This window comes from Erinaceus europaeus, chromosome 12, assembly GCF_950295315.1.
Source record: "Erinaceus europaeus chromosome 12, mEriEur2.1, whole genome shotgun sequence".
Lineage (NCBI taxonomy): Eukaryota > Metazoa > Chordata > Mammalia > Eulipotyphla > Erinaceidae > Erinaceus > Erinaceus europaeus.
In genome coordinates, this window is record NC_080173.1 from 100,800,875 (window position 1) to 100,820,727 (window position 19,853).

The following is a 19,853-nucleotide window of genomic DNA, read 5'->3' on the forward strand; positions in this document are numbered from 1 at the left end:
GGTCTATAGCTGGCGGCCAGTGTTGGGTCTTTCTTTGGTTTCAAAACCGCTATTACGTTTGCACAACGCCAAACTTTGGGCATAGACTCAGATTCCAAGATGTGGGACAGGAATGAAGCGAGCCACTTCTTTGCCTCGGGACCCAGGTTAAGAATGAGTTCTGGGGTGATGTTATCATAGCCAGCAGCTGTTCCCGGTTTAACCCTCTTCAAAGCGTCTTCCAGTTCAGACAGTGTAAAGGGAGAGAGTTTTGGAGATGGACAAGATAACCGGAAGTGGGATGACCACTCGTGGGAAATTTCTCTTTTCCAGACTGGGTCGATCTTAGCACGTCCAACTTGAGTTAGGTGACTGGCCATTGAGTTTGGAGATACGGGAGGATGGGAGACGGGAGAGGGTTGGCTACCGGCACCCAGTCTGTGAAGAAGCTTCCAGGCCTTCCTACTTGAGTGGGTGAAATTCAGACTTTCCGTGAGTTGTTGCCAGCGGGCTTGGCGTGCTGCATCCAGGGAGGCAATGAGATGGTCGGCCACATCTGGATCGCCCGACTCATCATACTGCTTTAGTAGTTGCTCGCATTCAGCATCAAGACAAGGCGTACAGTTAGCACGTCTCCCACGAGGAATGGCTTGGGAAGCTGCTTTGAAGATGGCTTGGCGGAAGCGCCTATAGGAATCTTCAGAGGGGATAGAGTTAATTGGAATTGCAGGAATAGATTTGTTGGTAAGATCACTGAACAGACGCCAGTTTGCTTTCCGAAAGTTCCATCTTAGTTTCTCCGAGCACAGAATCAGTGGGAGCTGGAGACCAATGTGGATGATAGCTGGGCGGTGATGACTGTGCGGGAAGATCTTGAGAATGTCTCGTAGCGGGAAAGGCTTGGCCGTTGACTGTGCTAATCCAGCACAGGTCGGGTGACGAGTCTTTATTCCATCTAGCACTGTGAAAAGAGCCTGGCTGTTTGGCAGTGAGGAGCCACGAGAGGGCAGAGTTTACACTGGCGGCCCCGTCCTTGTCCTCCCTTCCTCCCTCCCTCCCTCCCTTCCTTCTCCTTCTTCTCCTTTGTAAGCACTGCTCAGCTCTGGCTTATAGTGGTGTGGGGAACTGAACCTGGGACTCTGAAGGCTCAGGCATGCAAGTCTTTTACATAACCCCTCTGCCACCCCATCAAGTGCCAGCCCCGGGCAGTGTAAGTCTTGGGGCTCTTGGGAGTGTTTGGAGAGGGACCTTTTTCTTTCGACTCTTCTGCTAATTCAGCAAAAGCTTGACTCGGTCCTGATTTTAAAAAGGCAAGGAGGTTGCGTTTACGCTTTGTTCTGACGCAGGTATGAAGGCAGCAAGCACCCCCACCCCTCCCTCGCTGAGCAGAGAACACACAGCCCTAGTGATGGGACCCCCGGGGCCTCCTGCTTTTCCACAGGGGCTCTCCCACTGGGAGCAGCTTGGTTCCTGGAGTAGGCACTGAGCAGAGAGTGGGGGGCGCCAGGAAGGAACCCTCTTTGCTACCACCCAGCGCTGCTGTGAGGGGCTAATCTCAACCATGTGTCCTTTCATCAAAGCTGGGTCTTTTCATTTGGAGAGCAATCAACCAGAACAAAGATACTATTTTGGGAGATAATTAGAAGATAAAGGTTACTTCTTCTCCTCCATCAGTGTCAAAGTCAGAAAGAAAATGAGGGACCTGCTTGAGCAAAGAGGTAACAGCTAGCTCAACTTGCCGTACTCAGTTTTTAATTACTTTTATATTTTTATTGATTAGATAGAGACAGAGAGAAATTGGAAGGGGGGAGAGATAGAGAGACACCTGCAGCCCTGCTTCACCACTTGTGAAGCTTTCCCCCTGCGTGGGGACCAGGGGCTTGAACCTGGGTCCTTGTGCACTGGGATGTGTGCGCTCAACCAGTGTGCACCACCACCTGGCTCTCTCATACTCATTTTTTTAATAGTCCAGTTGGACTTGAAGTCAACCAGCGTGTCTTACTGCTCCCACTAACAGCTGGATGACATAAAAGAGGTTACTTGGTAAGTGGGAAGGGCAGATGATGGTGATGGTGACATTATCTTCACCAGCTCCGGAAGCTAAACAGCACCAGTTCAGTCCATCCTCAGCAACCCCTGGGTTATGACACAGACTCCACTCATGTTCCATTCTGCAGGTGGGTAGCCAGGCTTCAGAGGTGGTAAGAAGTATGCCCAGATCTTGGAGTTCAAGGGTAAGGAGTCCATATCTGTTAGACTCTGTTGCTCTGACTGATGTCCGCACGGGCTCAGTGGTCTCTGCCCTGGACACTCATCAGAATCAGGCTGGGAGCCTTGAGCAATGCCAGGGTCAAGGCTCTGCTCTCTAGGACTCTGCAGACAGGGCAGGAGACCTTATTGCCACTATGGAGGTCCTCCATGGAGGGAGGGCACTGCAGGCCACCGAGGCTGCTGACGGAGAAACCCCCTGCCAGTCAACAAGGAGGCTGTGCTGCCTCCTCCTGGAGCCGAGTCTGTGCTGCAGTGGCCCGTGTTCCGACCTCTGAAGGCTCCACCTCAAATTTCAGAAACACTCGGACAACAGCCCAGGACGACTGCTGGCAAGTTCTGGGCAGCTGGGTAGTGACATGGACGCTTCCCTTTGACAGATGTTTGCCAGACACAACTGGGCACGGCTCTCTGTGTTCATTCTAGACGTTGGGCAGTTTCTCCTGATGAGGGAGTTGAATCTTAGAGAAGCTGAATGACTTCCCTAAGGCCACCAGCTAGTTAAAAGGCAGGGTCAAGATTGGAATCCAGTGGTCTGGGAGGTGGCGCAGTGGATAAAGTACGGGACTCCCAAGCGTGAGGTCCTGAGTTCAATCCCTGGCAGCACATGGACCAGAGTGATGACTGGTCCTTTCTCTCTCTCTCCTCTCCTCCTGTCTTTCTCATTAATAAAATCTTTAAAAGGAAAAAAAGATTTGAATCCATTACTGTCTGATTCTACCCCCCGACCCCCGCAAACCCTGCGCCTGCACTATGTGGTTATCACCACACTTGTAACTCAGCTCTGCGCTGGCAGAGGACTGAATTATTTTGTTCATTTTTCCACAAGGTCCTTGTGCATACATGACCCCACTGCTTCTCATGAAGGTTTTTTTTTCTTTTTAATTTCCAGTAGAGACAGGGAGAGAGGACAGAGGCCACAGCGTGGTTCAACCATTCATGGGACTTCCCGAGGTACCATGCATGGCGTTCCCATGTGGTGCTGGGGGATTGACCCCGGGGTCTTGTGCACGGCAGGGGATGCACTCTACTGGGTGAGCTATCTCCTAGCCTCGGGATTAAACTACTTCAACATATTCTCATCCTGATCTCTAAGACAGAGGAAAATGGACTCGCCACAGAAGGAAGATATTGGGGCTTGGTGTTTGCTCTTTACTCGATTAATCAGCTGTCTGGCCTCATAGAAAATCCCATTTGAGATGTTCCAGGGAACTGACAGAAAATGGGAAGAAAGGTGCCCCTGAGTGTGCTGAGGAATGCCGCCCCCCCCAGCACCCCGGCCTGTGCCCCTGAGTGTGCTGAGGAATGGCCCCCCCTAGCACCCCGGCCTGTGCCCCTGAGTGTGCTGAGGAATGCCCCCCCAGCACCCCGGCCTGTGCCCCTGAGTGTGCTGAGGAATGCCGCCCCCCCCCAGCAACCCGGCCTGTGCCCCTGAGTGTGCTGAGGAATGGCCCCCCCCAGCACCCGGCCTGTGCCCCTGAGTGTGCTGAGGAATGGCCCCCCCCAGCACCCGGCCTGTGCCCCTGAGTGTGCTGAGGAATGGCCCCCCCCAGCACCCCGGCCTGTGTCCCTGAGTGTGCTGAGGAATGCCGCCCCCCCCAGCAACCCGGCCTGTGCCCCTGAGTGTGCTGAGGAATGCCCCCCCCCCCCAGCACCCCGGCCTGTGCCCCTGAGTGTGCTGAGGAATGCCGCCCCCCCCAGCAACCCGGCCTGTGCCCCTGAGTGTGCTGAGGAATGGCCCCCCCCAGCACCCGGCCTGTGCCCCTGAGTGTGCTGAGGAATGGCCCCCCCCCAGCACCCCGGCCTGTGTCCCTGGTGCCCCTGAGGAATGGCCCCCCCCAGCACCCCGGCCAGCTTAGCTGTGACCCTGAGACTCGGGGTAAAATCTTTGTAGCCAGCAGTCACTGTGGGGAAAACCATTAGGCAGAGGAGACGCTCTCTCTCCTGTCCAGGAAGCTCTGCGCACCAGGAGTGGAAGAGGTGGCCTTGCACAAAGCTGTGGCGAGTGGGAGGGGCGGGCTCCTGGAGAAGGAGCCGGATACGCAGGGAGGAGGTCTGAGTTTGATTTGCAGCCTCGCGCGTGTGAGAGTGATGCCCCGGTCCCTCTATCTCTGACAGACAGACACACCGTGCTTTTCTCCCCCTCAGCTGCACCACATGCTTTAGCAGAGACATGGGTCTCGGCTGCTGCTCTCCCAGCCCCGAGGAGAGGACGGGTCGCAGAAGCTGAGCCAGATTCCAACTCCTTCTCTCAAAGGCGCTGAAAGGCTTACAGTCTTCTTTCCCTGGAAAACAGGGATCAGACGGAGGGGGCCGGGGTGCTGCAGGGTGCCGGGCCGCACACCAGGTGTGGCCGGAGGACATGGCTCCTTTTTTTTAAAAAAAATATTTATTTATTATTGGATAGAGATAGAGAGGGAGAGAGACAGAGAGACACCTGCAGCCCTGCTTCACCACTCGTGAAGCTTCCCCCTGCAGACGGGGAGCGGGGGCTCGAACCCAGGACCGTGCGCACCGCGATGTGTGAGCCTAACCAGGAGCGCCTGGGCCCAGGATGGGGTTCCTTACCTCGGGCAGGAGCAGTTCACCCACTCGGAAGCCTGGGCCAGTGGGGAGCCCCCTCTGCCGGTGAAAGACGCGATTCTGGGCAGGGTCACGGGCAGGTCGTCCAGGGGCACGGGCACGGGGCCGCAGGCCGGGCAGTGGACCATGGGGATCGGTGTGCCCCAGTAGCGCTGCCGGGAGACGAGCCAGTCCTTCAGCCTGCAGCTTGTCACGTCTCCTCCCACTCTCTCCCTCCGGGCTTTCTGAGTCACGGCTAGAAACGCGTCGTGGCGGCTGAGACCTGTGAACTGAGCGGAGGAAGAGGGGCTGTTCCTCCTCCTCAAAGCCAAGCTACGCGCCCACCCACCGCCACCACTGGAAACGGCCTCTTTCTGTGTGGCCCCCATGTGAGTGGTCCAAGACACTGTCACCCTCCTCCTCAAGGTCATGTTCAAAATTTTATCACATCGTGGTGTTGAAAAAAGCCGAGTGTACTTTCTGAACCTGAAACGTGGCTTCTTGGGGCCGGGCGGTGGCACACCTGGTTGAACACACGTTACAATACACAAGGACCCGGGTTCGAGCCCCCCCCCAGCCCCCACCTACAGGGTGGAAAGCTTTGCGAGTGGTGAAGTAGGGCCGCAGGTGTCTCTCTGTCTCTCTCCCTCTCTATCTCTCCCTTCCCTCTCAATTTGGCTGTCTCTATCCAATAAATAAAGCTAAAAAATCAAAATAAAAACTTGACTTCTTGGGGTCTGATTTTTTTATATTTATTTGTTTATTTTCTCTTTTGTTGCCCTTGTTGTTTTTCATTGTTGTTGTAGTTATTGATGTCGTCGTTGTTGGATAGGACAGAGAGAAATGGAGAGAGGAGGGGAAGACAGAGAGGGGGAGAGAAAGACAGACACCTGCAGACCTGCTTCACCGCCTGTGAAGCGACTTCCCAGCAGGTGGGGAGCCAGGGGCTCGGACCAGGATCCTTACGCCGGTCCTTGTGCACTTAGCCCACTACGCTACCGCCCGACTCCCGGGGTCTGATTTTAAAAAGAAATGAAAGCCACTTAATTTTACTTGTATTGTGGGAGGGGAGGAAGGAGGTGATGGCCAGCAGCACTGAGCTTTGAGCACTGGGCCCACTGTGTCTGGTGGGTTCACGGGCCCGCTTCTGAATGATGCTCAGTAGCGCTTCTTCCGTATTCAGACATCCTCACCTTGTAAGACAGCACACGATCACAGTAGCAGAAAAGAATTCTGGTCACTTTTAAGAGAATGGAACCGGGGGTCGGGCGGTAGCGCAGCGGGTTAAGCGCTGGTGGCACAAATTGCAGGGACCGGCTCAAGGATCCCGGTTCAAGCCCCCGGCTCCCCACCTGCAGGGGAGTCGCTTCCCAGGCGGTGAAGCAGGTCTGCAGGTGTCTGTCTTTCTCTCCCCGTCTCTGTCTTCCCCTCCTCTCTCCATTTCTCTCTGTCCTAGTCAACAACGATGATATCAACATTAACTACAACAATAAAACAAGGGCAACAAAAGGGAATAAATAAATATATTTTTAAAAAGAGCGAGAACAGAACCGACAGCCTGGGTGGCGGGCACCTTGGAGCTGGCCCAGAGAAGACGCACTATGCACCTGCTCCGAGCCAATACTCAGGCTTCTGCTAGGCAATGGGGGCCCAAGGCAAGTACGTCTGCGGGGGGCTGGCTGGTGGTGCACCCGGCCGGGCACACACGTCACAGTGCACAAGGGTCTGGGTTCAAGCCCTCAGTCCCTCACCTACAGGGAGGAAGCTTCACAAGCAGTGAAGCAGGGTTGCAGGTATCTCTCTGTCTTTCTCCGTCTCTATATCCCCTCCCCTCTCAATTACTTCCAGCCTCTGTGCAAAGAAATACATAAAACATTAAAAATTATCTGCCCTCAAGTCACGGAGTGCGAAGGAAAGCCAGCACAGCTCTACTCAGCAAGCCGCTGCTCCCGTGAAGCAGCAGAACCATCCGCTGGAGTGGGGCGCTCTCTGCCAAGGGCCCGGTTTGCCGGGAGGGCGGCTTCCACGGCCCACACTTCTGCTCTCCTAGAATCTCCTCGAGTCATGGTGCATGTGGTCACAGCTCTCCTGAGAGCTGACCTTCTCCAGGAACTCCAGGACAGCTTACATCACAGACGCCCATGTAGAGAGGCAGCCTCGCACTCATCCGTTATGTCATCTGCTGAAATCACTGTTTATTCTGGGTATTCGCCCAGTCAGGGCTCAGGAGAGGAGTCAACAGGCCAGCCAGCTTCTTCTCGGAAGAAGCCAAGGAGCACAGTCAATGCTTCGTGGTACGCTACGGAGAAGACTATTCTCAGCACCTTCTGGTCTTGGGCCAGAAATGCTCTTTTTTTTTTCTTTTTTTTTTTGTCCTGAAGATGACTGTCTGGAGCTCCCTTAAAAGCACCTTGTCTTGGCTCTGCTCCAGATACAGGGAGCCAGGTCAAAAACATCTGAAAAACCCTCAGGGTTTTTAGAGCACAGCTCATGTCTGCAGTAAAGTCAGGGCACCAACATAAGGCGATTGTTTGGACTGTGGTGTGTGTGTGTGTGTGTGTGTGTGTGTGTGTATGTGTGTGTGTGTGTGTGTGTGTGTGTGTGTGTGTGTGTGTGTGAGAGAGAGAGAGAGAGAGAGAGAGAGAGAGAGAGAGAGAGAGATCCTAAAGAAGTTAAGTTGCTCCAAACCTGGGAGGTTTGACTGAGTCAGGGTCGCCTAGGATGGAGCCAATGATGTCCCCCAGGTGGCTCAGACACACGGCCAGGTGTGTATAATCACTCTGTTAAGCCAATAGTTTCCAAACTGCTAAACATTAGAATTAACTGGGAGCTTTGCAGACTCCTGACAGCTTTACCAGGGCCCTTAGAAAAGTGATTAAGTCTGAATATCTGGGGGTAGGATTCAGATAGGTACATATTTCTAAGCTTTCTAGATGTCTCCAGAGTAGTCAAGTTAGACAGCGAGTGCTCTAAGCCCTTCCTCTCACATTTTAGCGAGAATGAATATGAACTATGGAGGACTGGTGTGAATCAGCACAGGTCTGACAAGCGAGTCATGTTGCTGTTGCTTCTCCAGGATCAGTCAGTCTGAAGAGCCAGGTTCTAAGGCAGTGATTCTCAGAGCGTGTTCCTGGGTCAGAAGCAACAGGGGCATCATCTAGAAACTGTTAAAAAAAAAAAAAAAGCAAAATCTTGGAGCCCACCTGGGACTACCAAGTCAGAACCTCTGGTGGAGGCCAGTCTGCCAGTGACCCTGGGTCGTGCATGATGGAGTCTGAGCATCAGTGCTGAGCTCCCGTCTCCTTGGCCCGTACCCCCACCCGCTACTTCTCCCGTCATTCCCTTCCTCTAGTCACTGCAGAAACTGGGCTCAATCCTGACACTCTTCTCACTCAGCACGAGATAACCTTTGTTCATGTGTAAAGACAAGAAAAGGCAAGGTGGACGTCAGTCAGTGATCTGGGGGAGAAAAGTGACCTCCAGGAAGAACAGCCAGTTTCAGTCACCTCTTCCAAAGGACCAGAGTTTCCCCAAAAGAGGAATTTTCTCAAAAGGTCCCCAAAATAAAATTTAGTTGCCTCGACCACCAGCCTATTCTAGGATTGTGTCGACAGACATTCCGATCTTGAAAAATATGGTTTTGATGTTGTTTTTCATCGAGAAAGGAAGGAGGCTGCAGGACTGCCGGGTGTGGGGATGGAGAAAGGGAAGGCTGCCGTCAGAGCTCTAAGGAAAACGCCTCTGGGGAAGGCTTTAGAGCTCGTTCTTGGCCCCGTGCCATGGAGTACCCACCTCAGCAGAGTTGCTCAGTCTCTCCGTGCCGTCGGGCAAAGTCTCAATGACTGCAGAATAGGGTAGGCCCAGGGTCTGGGCTAGGATGGCATCCTCAGGGCTGGTGCTGGGAATTCCTAGCCAGAGGAGAAGAAACACAAAGCATCTCCCTTGCAGATGCCCACCTCGCAGCTCGACCGACAGTCTGGAAAGTCGTAGCTTCTTAGGGCAGACTCAATCTTTTCTCGATTACAAGAAACTATAAACTTCTATCTCACACTCACTGCAGAATGGGGAACAGCCCTGGAAAACCCCCTCCCCCGGCCCCCAAAGCCAACAGAGGCGATTAGTTTAGCGCATTAGTATTACTCCCTTCGAGTCTCTCCCCTTGGCTTAGTTGCCTCCTGCCCCCTCCCAATATCGGCAAAGGTAAAATACACAACTCTGGACTGTTTCCCGTTGCTGGAAATCATTGGCCGGTCTCTAGCATTAGTGACAGCGTCTCGGTGCTGAAGGTGTTCTATGCAAGAGGGCTGCGACTTCCAGCGTTTACAGGACCCTAGAAATGTCCCGGCCAGGAACTCGGGCTGGCAGCTGTGCCTCCTCACGCTGTGCCTTGCTCAACACAGGTCCTCGGGCCGTCGGCTCCTCGGCAGGCTCTCTCTGCCTGGGCACTACGGGCTCTCTGCACGTTGGTGTGGGCACGGCAGGGTGTCCAGCAGCCCTCGACTGGGACAAAGAGAAATTCTCGAAGATCGCCAAATGTGCCCGGCTGTCCAAACTGCCCCTGCGTCATCTGTCAAAAGTGCTGACACCCTGTGGAGGTAGGACAACAGGTGACAGCCGAGAGGCTGACAACGAGAACTGATCTGCAGAACACGTAAGTCAGTCTTGAGGACGGCCTCTCCGCAGTGGTGCCCTGCAGGGTCATGCTCAGGACACATGTTGTGACGTTCCTTGTTTGACAGTGTTTTGTGGCTGCTCCTGAGGAGGTTACAAACCAAGAGCATCCAAGGAGGCAAATAAATGTTCTGAGGGGACCTGGCGGCCCTGAAGGAGGAGGACAAAGGGTGGGCCAGGAGCATTTCTGAAAGGTGCTCACGGTCACAGCAGTCCGACAGTACACGGCGTGTGACCACAGCCCTGACTGGACACATCAGGGATTCTCTGGTGGCCCCTGGGGCGCAGAACACTGCGAGCTATTTGTGACACGTCGGCAGGTGGACAAGAACACTACTCTACCTTGTTTGTCTTCAATAATTTAGAAAAAGAGAATTATGTGTTGGGGGACATCTTCTTCTTCTAGCGTTTGCCCTTCTTCCATAGCCAGTCAACAGCGTCAGGTTGAGCCTGATGTCAAGTTTCGAGACCTCCTTTGAATCTGGAGAGGTGGCAGTCGTTGACTATGTGGGTCATAGTCTGTCTGTAGCCGCAGGGGCAGTTCGGGTCGTCTCTGGCTCCCCAGCGATGGAACATAGCGGCGCACCGGCCATGGCCTGTTCGATAGCAATTGAGGAGGGCCCAATCATAACGTGCTAGGTCAAAGCCGGGTTGACGCTCGCAGGGAGGGGTCTGTGATGAGGTGTTTGTTCTTTACCTCAGCTGACATCAAGACACAGGAAAAATGACTTCCCTGTATGTCCTAGAAAATGAGATATTTTCCCCACTAGAACTCTCAATACTCATCTGTTCTTTGACAAAAATTTCTCTCTCTCTCATGCTGTCACCAAGAGCTGCTATTGTTTTTCTGGCTGGCTGACACATGTTCGAGGTTTCAATGTGAAAAGTCATGTGAGAGTTGTGAGGAAAACCAGGATGCAGGTAAGGAATGCTATTTCTCCCATGTACAGGAACCTAGAATGTGTGGGAGTGACTTTGTCTGCGGGGTTTTGGCACTTTGGTGACAAGAGTCGGAATTCTGGTAAGGAGCGACCACAGGGTCGTCTTCATGGAGGGCAGATCTTGGGCAGCTCCCATTAAGCTCGTCACTCTTCTCCTACCCAGAATGACCAGCTCACCACTGTAGGTGAGTCTTCTACTGCTGCTTCAGTCCTTTTCTTGGACAGCTCAAGCTCACCTCCTCCACGGAGCCTTCACCAGCATCCCAGCCCACGCCCAGCTCGGCCACGGCTGCCGGTTCCGGGTCCTGGATGTGGGCCTCCGCACCTGAACCACGCTGTCCTTCCATCACAGGGACAAGACTCACGGACTCGTGCAATCAGTGAGACCCAGGGGTCAGAGTTCTTGTTATTTTTGATAGCAATATATGTTGTTGGATTTCAGAAGTAGTTCTTAATTAAGGGGTGATCCCACGAAGGGGCTTTCATCTTTACAAAGAGGCAAAACAGATCTTTTTTTTCAGCTGACAGTGAACAGGCTAAGAGCTGGATCTGAAGCCAACAGAGGATACTGTCTTGGTGACGCCTTACTAGCAGCTTACCTATTCTTGAGTCCAGAGAGCCCTCCAAGTCGCCGCTGGCCATGATGACCACAGGCACCTCCTGCCGGGTGAGCATGTTCACAGCCGTCACGGGCGTGAGGCAGTCTGGAAGGAGAGCACAGTACTGCAGCCGCCAGCCGGCCGGACACAGCACGCAGACTCCTCAGGTGGGAGATGCTAGCCAGAACAATAAGCTTCAGCATTTCTATTTTGTGTTAATCACTGAAGAAATTATTCTGGGGGCCGGGCGGTGGTGCACCCGGTTAAGTGCACATAGTACTAAGAGCAAGGACCCACGCAAGGAAGGATCCGGGTTCCAGTCCCCAGATCCCCACTTCCAGGGGAGTTGCTTCACAAGCAGTGAAGTAGGTCTGCAGGTGTCCATCTTCCTCCCCCCCCCAATTTATCTCTGTCCTATCCAATGCAAGGGAAAAAATGACCTCCAGGAGCAGTGGATTCACAGTGCCAGTACCAAGCTCCAGCGATAACCCTGGAGGGAAAAAATAAAAATAAAAAAAGAAGAAGAAAATAAAGAAAAGGGGAAAGAAAAAGTAACTTACTATTTGATGTGTTCACAGACTGTTCACACTAGTGGGAAACTTACAAGATGAGTAAACGATGGTGCTCACTGAAGCCCAGAGCCGCAGGCAGGAAGACGGCCTCTCTAGGCGGTGCAGTGAAAGATGACCTCTTTCCCTCTGACACACACCTCAAATCCAGAGGAGGGTGAGAAAGATCAAACCTACCCTTGGAGAAGCGAGGGGACACCTGAATAGGACACTCAGAGATGGGAGTGGACAGGAGAGCCGGGAATGACTGAGACACCGGAAGACGTGCCCCAGCAAGAAGAAGGTTAAGTCAGAAAAGAGACAGACACAGGTCCAGGAAGGAACAAAGGACAGTGGGTCAGGACGCTCACAGGACATGGACAGAAGGACGCCCCACGATGAAGACGGGCGGGAGAGGCCTGGAGAGGCTCCAGACCAGATCTGAGCAGGGCAGAGCCGCCTCCTCCCACCAGCACGCAGTGTCCTCAGGGAGACAAGGAGGTCGAGAGACACCGTTGTCGTCTATCTCCAGCAGGCTGGAATATGTGCACAGCTAGGCTGAGAGGACCTTTACATAGCAGCTGGGGAAGTGTGGGAAGGCTTGGTCAGAAATTCCAAAAACACAAAGGAAATGGAAAAAATCAGGCTGTCATGAACTTTAGGAAAAACAGAAAGTCACATGCAAAGGGAAGCACATTCAAAGGAGATTCTGATCATTCGACACGTGTGGCCACTATAAAAGCCCTTTTTGAGGCTTGCGCAAACACTGTGCCTCTTCCGAGAACCTTGTCACAACTGTAGCAGAGAAACGAGACACACATGCGTGGATCCCCACGGATCAGTGTGGGACCAAAGCAGGAGGGCTCGGAATCCAAAAGGAGAAAGAAGAGCTGGTGGATAATTCATGAATTCACTGCCACAGAGGTGACTAGACGCAGTTAAAAGCTTTTATTTTCTGTTTAAGACCGTACCATTTAAAGTACGTTTTACAAACCTCAAAGTGAAACCCAGCAGATAGGCATCACTTTACAAAGAGGTAGTGCTGAGCTATGTGGGCGCCTTGGGCCGCTCTGATTATTCACCAAGTATCACAGGGTAGTAGGCACGGGGTGGTGGGTGCTGGGACTCAGTCTCTGTGGCTGAGGTACTATCTGTCTGCCGCCTGCACTGCCCGAGGGCTGACACCTCGCACGGCTGAGACCCTGAGTCTCATTCCTTCTAGTCTCAAAGAAGAGGCAAGCAGACACTCTGTGATGGTGACACAGTGCTGTCAGGAGGGTGGGGTTAGAGGACAGGTCACGGATGCCCAGTGCGGCGGTGAAGCCCTGCTGGACGGGCACAGAGCGCCAGTGTCAGAGGGGCCGCTGCCAGAGGGCCTCAAAGTTGCAGTTCCAGGTCATCTTGACCCCCGTTCAGATCCCTGTGTGTATTCTTTAAAATTATGAAGCCTGGCTGCTGAAACCCATCTCTTCTGATTCTCCTGCCCGGGAGGGCTGTTTAATGTGATGATGGAATTACAGATGAAGCGGAGGATTCTACTTCTATCAGAACAGAGCTCCAGTCTAGATCACATTCAAAGAAAGAGGGAAGAGCTTTCTGTCAGAAACCCAAGAAGCAGAGAAATGAGAATCTCAAAGTGAAGCCAGGGGCAAGTAATAACATTCTGAAAACACCTTTTGTTTTACACTTAGAGAAAAGAGAGAGATGGAGGGGGGAGAGGGAGGGGGGGAGAGAGGGAGAGAGAGAGAGAGAGAGAGAGAGAGAGAGAACACAGATCTACTCTGCTATTTTTGTGCTGCTGGGACCTAACTCAAGGTTTCACAGACGTTCCACTGCCGAGCCACCTCTCCGCTCAATAAAGCTGTTTTTATTTTTTCCCTCATCCCCACATTTAAAAATAAACAGGTGGGGCATCTGGTAGAGTGCACACATCACTACCACAGGGCCTGAGTTCAAGCCCCTGGTCCCCACCTGCAGGGGGCAGCTTCACAAGGGGTGAAAGGTGTCTGCAGGTGTCTCTCTGTCTCTCTCCCTTCTATCTCCCCCTCTCTTCTCGATTTCTTCCTGTCTCTAGCAAAAAAGAAGATAATAAATAAAGTCAGGCCAAGGTGAAGAACAACTCACACAAGATGACATATGAAAGGACCTTGGACTCTGAAAACCTTTGTCTACATTTATTTACTTGTTTATTCATTTATTCTTGTCACCAGGGTTATCACTGGGGCTCGGTGCTGACACTGTGAATCCACGACTCCTGGAGGCTGTTTTTCTTTTTGCTTCCTTTCTATATATATTTTTTTACAGGACAGAGAGACATTGAGAGGGGAGGAGGAGACAGAGAGTGAGACAGAGACACCTGCAGACCTGCTTCACCACTTGTGAAGTGACTCCCTACAGGTGGGGGCAGGGGCTCCAACTTGGGTCCTTGTGCATGGTGATGTGTGCTTAACAGGTGGGCCTCGGTCGTAACCTGCCCACCCACTCACCTCTGCCAGGGACGAGGGCCTTCCGAAAGGCCTCCTTCAGAGAGCTGTTCCCGTGCAGGAGGCTGTGGCTGGGAGACACGGCCACGTGGGAAGAGCCGTACACGGCCTCGGGGGTGGCCGTGTAGGCGCTCAGCCTTTCTCCCGTGACCCGCCCGTCCACCTGGCAGAAGGAAGCAGAGTCGTTTCAGTGCTCAGTCCTCCCAGTCACACAGTCTCCCCTCTCTCTCAATCCCCAGTGGCGAGGAAAGCTCCTGACAGCAGGCGGGGGGGCTGAAATGGCATGCGGGGGGGCAGGGGCGGGGCAGGAGGACAGGCTGGCAGCCCCCCTTTTTGTGAGACCCTCCCCAGATGGTGGCCAAAATGTGGCTCGTACTTCCTCTCCCTGGGAGAGGAAACAGAAGGAGCTCAAGGTTATAAACCCTGAAACAAAAGATGCCCAGAAAGCCACCTTCATCTCCCTGCCTCCCGGTTTATGGACCAGAAATAACTGTATGCATTTCTCCCAAGACCCTTCTGTTGGTAATTTCTGACATAAACTTCCAGTTTGAAGGCTGGGGGTGTGGGTCCTGCCAACACCCATGTCCAGCAGCGAAGCAGTGACAGCAGCCAGACCTCCCACCTTCTGTTTCCCATAAAGAATTTGGGTCCATCCTCCTGGAGGGATAAAGAACAGGGAAGCTTCCAATGGAGGGGGTGGGACACAGAACTCTGGTGGTGGGGACTGTGTGGAATTGTGCCCCTGTGATCTTGTTCATCATGATCAAGTCACTAATAAAGCACATAGCTCCGGTCTGGTGGCCCTTGCACTGAGCTCTGCAGACACAGGTGGGGACTGGCAGGCGCTGATCTCCAGAGATGAGTGTTCGGTCACCTGTAAGGTGAAGTCCAGGTGGCAGCCCACACAGTCTCCAATCCAGTGGGCCTGCATGCCTTTGACTCCGTACCACTCCGGCAGGTCTGCCAGCGCGTCCTGCATGGCCTGTAGGGATGGACGAAGGGCAGAGCGGTGGGCACACGAAGCCGGCTTAAGGAAAACAAGTGACTCGGGGGCTTGCGAAAGTCGGGGAGGTGGGGGGCTCAGTGGGGCTCAGGACCCACGTCTTCTCCTTCACACAGGAAGTCAGAGAGGCCAACAAGGGTGAGACGAATGCGCGCTACGACCTGGTCTACTGAGACTTCCCGACCCTACACCAGGCCGAGGTTTCCCGGAGTGAAAGGCTAGCAAGGAAGCTTTGAGAGCCTATCACTGGCAACTCCAGTGTTGTTGACTGGCTACAGAAGAAGGGCAAATGCTAGAAGAAGGGGATGCATTGGATCGACCTTCCCGTGGTGCATCCCGTGAGTCCCCATTCATTGGGGAAACTGAGGATCCTTCCTAGCCGACTGAATCCACATGGATCCCAGTCACTTTCAAAGCCAGCAACAAGCAGCTCCTGACACCTTTCAACCTGACCTGTTGACTGGCTACGGAAGAAGGGCAAACGCTAGAAGAAGAAGAAGAACTGGCAACTCCGGCCAACGCTTCCTCTCCCACAGCCTGGGAACCAAACAAAAGCAGCTCAAGGTTAGAAGCACTGAGACCTCCAGGGATTTTGAGACTCCTAACACAAGTCATTGGTGGGTGTGGGGCTCTAAGATTCAGCGGCAGAAAACACAAAAAGCAGGGAGAAGGAGCAGCCCAAGCCGAGCCAAGCCCTGTGTTTCCTGAGCCCCTCACCCCCGCCACACAGGGGTCTCCTCTCAACGGGGGGTGTGCCAGGCCTCTGACAGACAGTGTGAGCTGACTGCCTGGAGCCGAGCAGGGTAACTAAGTGGTCGGAACTCAGTGGCCAAGAAGATGGGACACAGGTCGTGGGGAAGGGTCACGGGAAAAGCGCAACAGTGGGAAGACGTGGCAGAGAAGGAGCGAGAGAAACGGAGAAGGAGCTGGGTGGGGTGGCCACAGAGCAGGTGGGCAGTGGAAGAAAAGCTTCGCACAGAAAGGAGGAAGACGAAAGGGGGGGTCTGAAGACAGAAGCAAGGGAGTGGTGGTGGTGGGCATGCCTAGGAAAGAGCACGTTACGCTGTGCAAGGGGCTGGGCTCAAGCCCCCGGTCCCCACCTGCAGACCTTCACAGGTGGTGAAGCAGGCTGCAGGCCTCTCTCTGTCTCTCCCTCTCTATCTTCTCCTCCACTCTTGGTTTCTCTGTCTCTATTCAACGAATAAATTTTTATATATGGGGACATAGCCGTGGAAAATGGTATTGGTGAACAAATCAGAGTGGGAAAAAGAGAAGATTCGACAGAAGCAATGGCAAATGCCAGGCGACTGTCCGCCTGGCTCAGAACAGGGTGGGTCTCCTTGCTGTCGGGCTGTCAGTCTGGAGTGATAAGTCAATGCAAGACAGAAGAGCATTAAATAGAAACCGGACATGTGCCTGTCAGGACAAAGTGTGGAGTCCAGCTGTCCAGTGGGGGAGCAGGTCTATCTCTGTCCAATAACAAATAAAAATATAATTCATAACACACACACACACACATATATAAAATCAACTACCTAAAGGAAAATATTGGCAGAACTCTTATCCATCTAAGTTTTATAGGCATCTTCAGTGCCTCAACTCCGATTCAAGAAAGACAAAAAAAAAAAAAAGGTGAGCATACACTTCCCCTGGGCGAGGCTTTCTCGGCTATCTGCCCATCTCACGGAATACGACTCTGGGCTCAACCCCTGCACCAGGTGGGAACAGCAAAGAGAGCTCTCAAGAGGGCAGGGGCAGTCTGTTCTCTCTCTCACTAAAAAACAGACGATGATGGGGGCGTGGGAGGTGGCTTAGCATTGGCTTCAATGCCTGCACCATATCAAATGAGGGTTTCTGGGTCATTTCAGAGAAATGGCTGCTTTGAACATTATCGGAAAATGGCACACAGCATCTCGGTTACGTATCAGTGTCCATGGGCGAGTCAGCCAGTCATCAAGGGCCGCCCTGCCTGGCGCCATAAACACTGGCAGAAAATCCAGTGGAAACAGGGGCAAGTCGACCTGCCCCGTGAGCATTCAGTCAGCAAAACTCTGTGAGAGTTCACTGGCCAAGAAGAGTCTGGATGCTTTCCCAGACACATCGTAAGAAAAAGGGAGTTGAAGAGGGACGCCTCTAAGACACACACTAAGACATCAGACAAACTATAAACAAGTAAACTTTAGAGTCTAGGCGGTGCGCTTAGGGAATCACACTATGGACAAGTGTGAGGACGTGCTGCTTCGACGAGGCAAGGGAGTGGCCTGGGAGGTGGCACGGCGGCATGCCTTTGGACTTGCATGCAGGAGGGCCTGAGTTCAACCCCCATGGCCGGTCCACAGGCCACCTGTTCTGGCTCCCCACCCCCATGAAATAAATAAGCCAGTAAGTGAGTCAGCAAGTAAGTGATCATAGAGACAGTTTCTCCTTGTGCTGGGACACACACAAGGTTCCTGGATGACAGGAAAGTTGACCGTCATGACCCACGTGGGTGGCTGCTTTAAAACAAGTCAGCAAGTTTTGTTTTGCTTGAGGTGTATCCACATTTCATTTTACAACAGAAGCGGAGAAACAACACAATCTGTGGTCAGGACGGTGGCGCAGTGGATACAGTGCTGGACTCCCAAGCACGAAGTCCCGAGTTCAATCCCCAGCGGCACATGGACCAGAGTGATGTCTGGTTCTTTCTCTCTCTCCTCCTGTCTTTCTCATGAATAAATAAATAAATTCTTAAAAAAAAAAAAAAGCAATCTGCCCTACATCACTTAGCTAATAGGAGCCAGGATCTCCTAGCCCAGCAAGCAGGTCCTCTTTCAACTACAATGCACTTTCTTAGCTGCTTTTCCCAGCAATGGTGTGGTGAACTTGTCCTGCCTAGGGTGCCCAGTCCTGAGATCTCTCTCTCTCTCACTTTCTGGGTGTGGGTTGGATGGCAGGGTCACACCACCAACTATGTAATCTTTAAAGGGGGAACCTTTCCCACTTTTCTCCCATGCCAAAACCAAACAGTTTCAGGACACCACAAGCTAGCACAGAGGCACTGGGTCAGCTGGTCTGAATGTCCCACCAGAACTGAGAGGTCGGAGATGCTGCCCATAGCAGCAGCGGTGTTTTTCCGACATTCCTGGGTTAAAACCCAGCTCCATTGTTGCCTGAGGCCCGTCTAAACTGGGCTGGTCAGCTGTTCCATTCAACTGTGAGGACTCTGATTCCCTTCTGAGCCCCTCTCTTGGTTTATGCTAACTAGAGTAACCTCAAGTCATCCACAAGCAGGCTTCCTAACTATGACAGTGGTCTAGATTTCTCATGAATTGTAAAGCCGGCTAGGTCACAGCAAAGGTGAGGATATTAGATCTCCCTGTCCTTCCAGTCGGTGGGTCCTGCCCTCAAACCCATACACAATAATTACTGGAGCCCCAGCTTCCCCCAAACAAAAACAGTTCTGACATCCTGATGCATATTTGCATTAGTTGACACCACTGTGGCAAAAGTATGAAATTTTAATACATTATTTATAAACATCATATAAGAATAATTTTTAAACCACTAAAGTGAAAAATAACCAGGTGACCAGTATGCCTTTATTTCTACAAGTGAAGAAATCTGAGAGAATGCCAAAATAAACTGTTTTGCCTTGCCAGTAAAAAAAAAAAAATCTTTTAAAAAATAACCAGAATAAGTCACGTACTAATCTTCTGATAAAATGAAGCATTCTAGCAGCAACAAATGTTGGAGAGGCTGTGGGGACAGAGGAACCCTTCTACACTGCTGGTGGGAATGTAAATTGGTCCAGCCTCTGTGGAGAGCAGTCTGGAGAACTCTCACAAGGCTAGACATGGACCTTCCATATGACCCAGTAATTCCTCTCCTGGGGATATACCCCAAGGATTCCATAATGGCCAACCAAAAAGATGTGTGTACTCCTATGTTCATAGCAGCACAATTCATAATAGCTAAAACCTGGAAGGAACCCAGGTGCCCAACAACAGATGAGTGGCTGAGAAAGCTGTGGTATATATACACAATGGAATACTATGCAGCTATCAAGAACAATGAACCCACCTTCTCTGACCCATCTTGGACACAGCTAGAAGGAATTATGTCAAGTCAGCTAAGTCAGAAAGATAAAAGATGAGTATGGGATGTCCCCACTCATCAACAGAAGTTGAGAAAGAAGAACAGAAAGGGAAACTAAATGCAGGATCTGATTAAATCGAGAGCAGGGCACCAATGTAAAAACCCTGTGGTGAAGGGGAGGGTGGCCATTGGGCTTCCCGGCACGGCAGAGGGTGGGGTGGTGGGGATGGGACACAGTCTTTTGGTGGTGGGAGTGGTGTTTATGTACAATCCTATTAAAGTGTAAACATTATATAAACCACTATTTAATTAATATGAGGCGAAAAACTGATGATATGTCTACAACTTCTTAAAACACAGACTGAGTCTTTTTAATACATAGGCTGTCTTTGATATGTTGTCTCTCCCAAAAGCCTAGACCAGGGAGAACAGAAGCAACTGACAGCACAGCTATATACAAGATGCTGGGTATTATACCCCAAACCCTATCAAAGGGACTTTCCAAAGTTAACCCTATCACCAAATAATGTGATAACAATAACCATCCATTGTCTTCTTGAACCCTAAGACAACAGGAACCTCACATTTCCACTATAGAGCCTATATTTCCCCCAGTCCTGGAACCTTAGGGTGGGGCCCACTTTTCTGCATGCTGCTCTCAATTCAAATCAAATAATATTGCATCCGCGGATTGCAACCTAATCAACGCAACGAGTGCCACCCCA

General features: G+C 52.1%; 1 protein-coding gene across 4 annotated transcripts in view; it reads right to left on the reverse strand.

The window, feature by feature from the left end:
- The window catches only part of LARS2 (leucyl-tRNA synthetase 2, mitochondrial), a 130,031-nt gene that overhangs the window by 41,505 nt on the left and 68,673 nt on the right, over window positions 1–19,853 (reverse strand). For all 4 annotated transcript variants that reach the window (XM_007531437.3, XM_060204816.1, XM_060204817.1 and 1 more), the window contains exons 8-12: window positions 14,926–15,033; window positions 14,055–14,214; window positions 11,021–11,125; window positions 8,602–8,717; window positions 4,816–5,099 (exon numbers count right to left, since the gene is read on the reverse strand). In XM_007531437.3, the coding sequence (XP_007531499.1) occupies window positions 4,816–5,099; window positions 8,602–8,717; window positions 11,021–11,125; window positions 14,055–14,214; window positions 14,926–15,033 (773 nt within the window). The remainder of the gene's footprint in view (window positions 1–4,815; window positions 5,100–8,601; window positions 8,718–11,020; window positions 11,126–14,054; window positions 14,215–14,925; window positions 15,034–19,853) is intronic.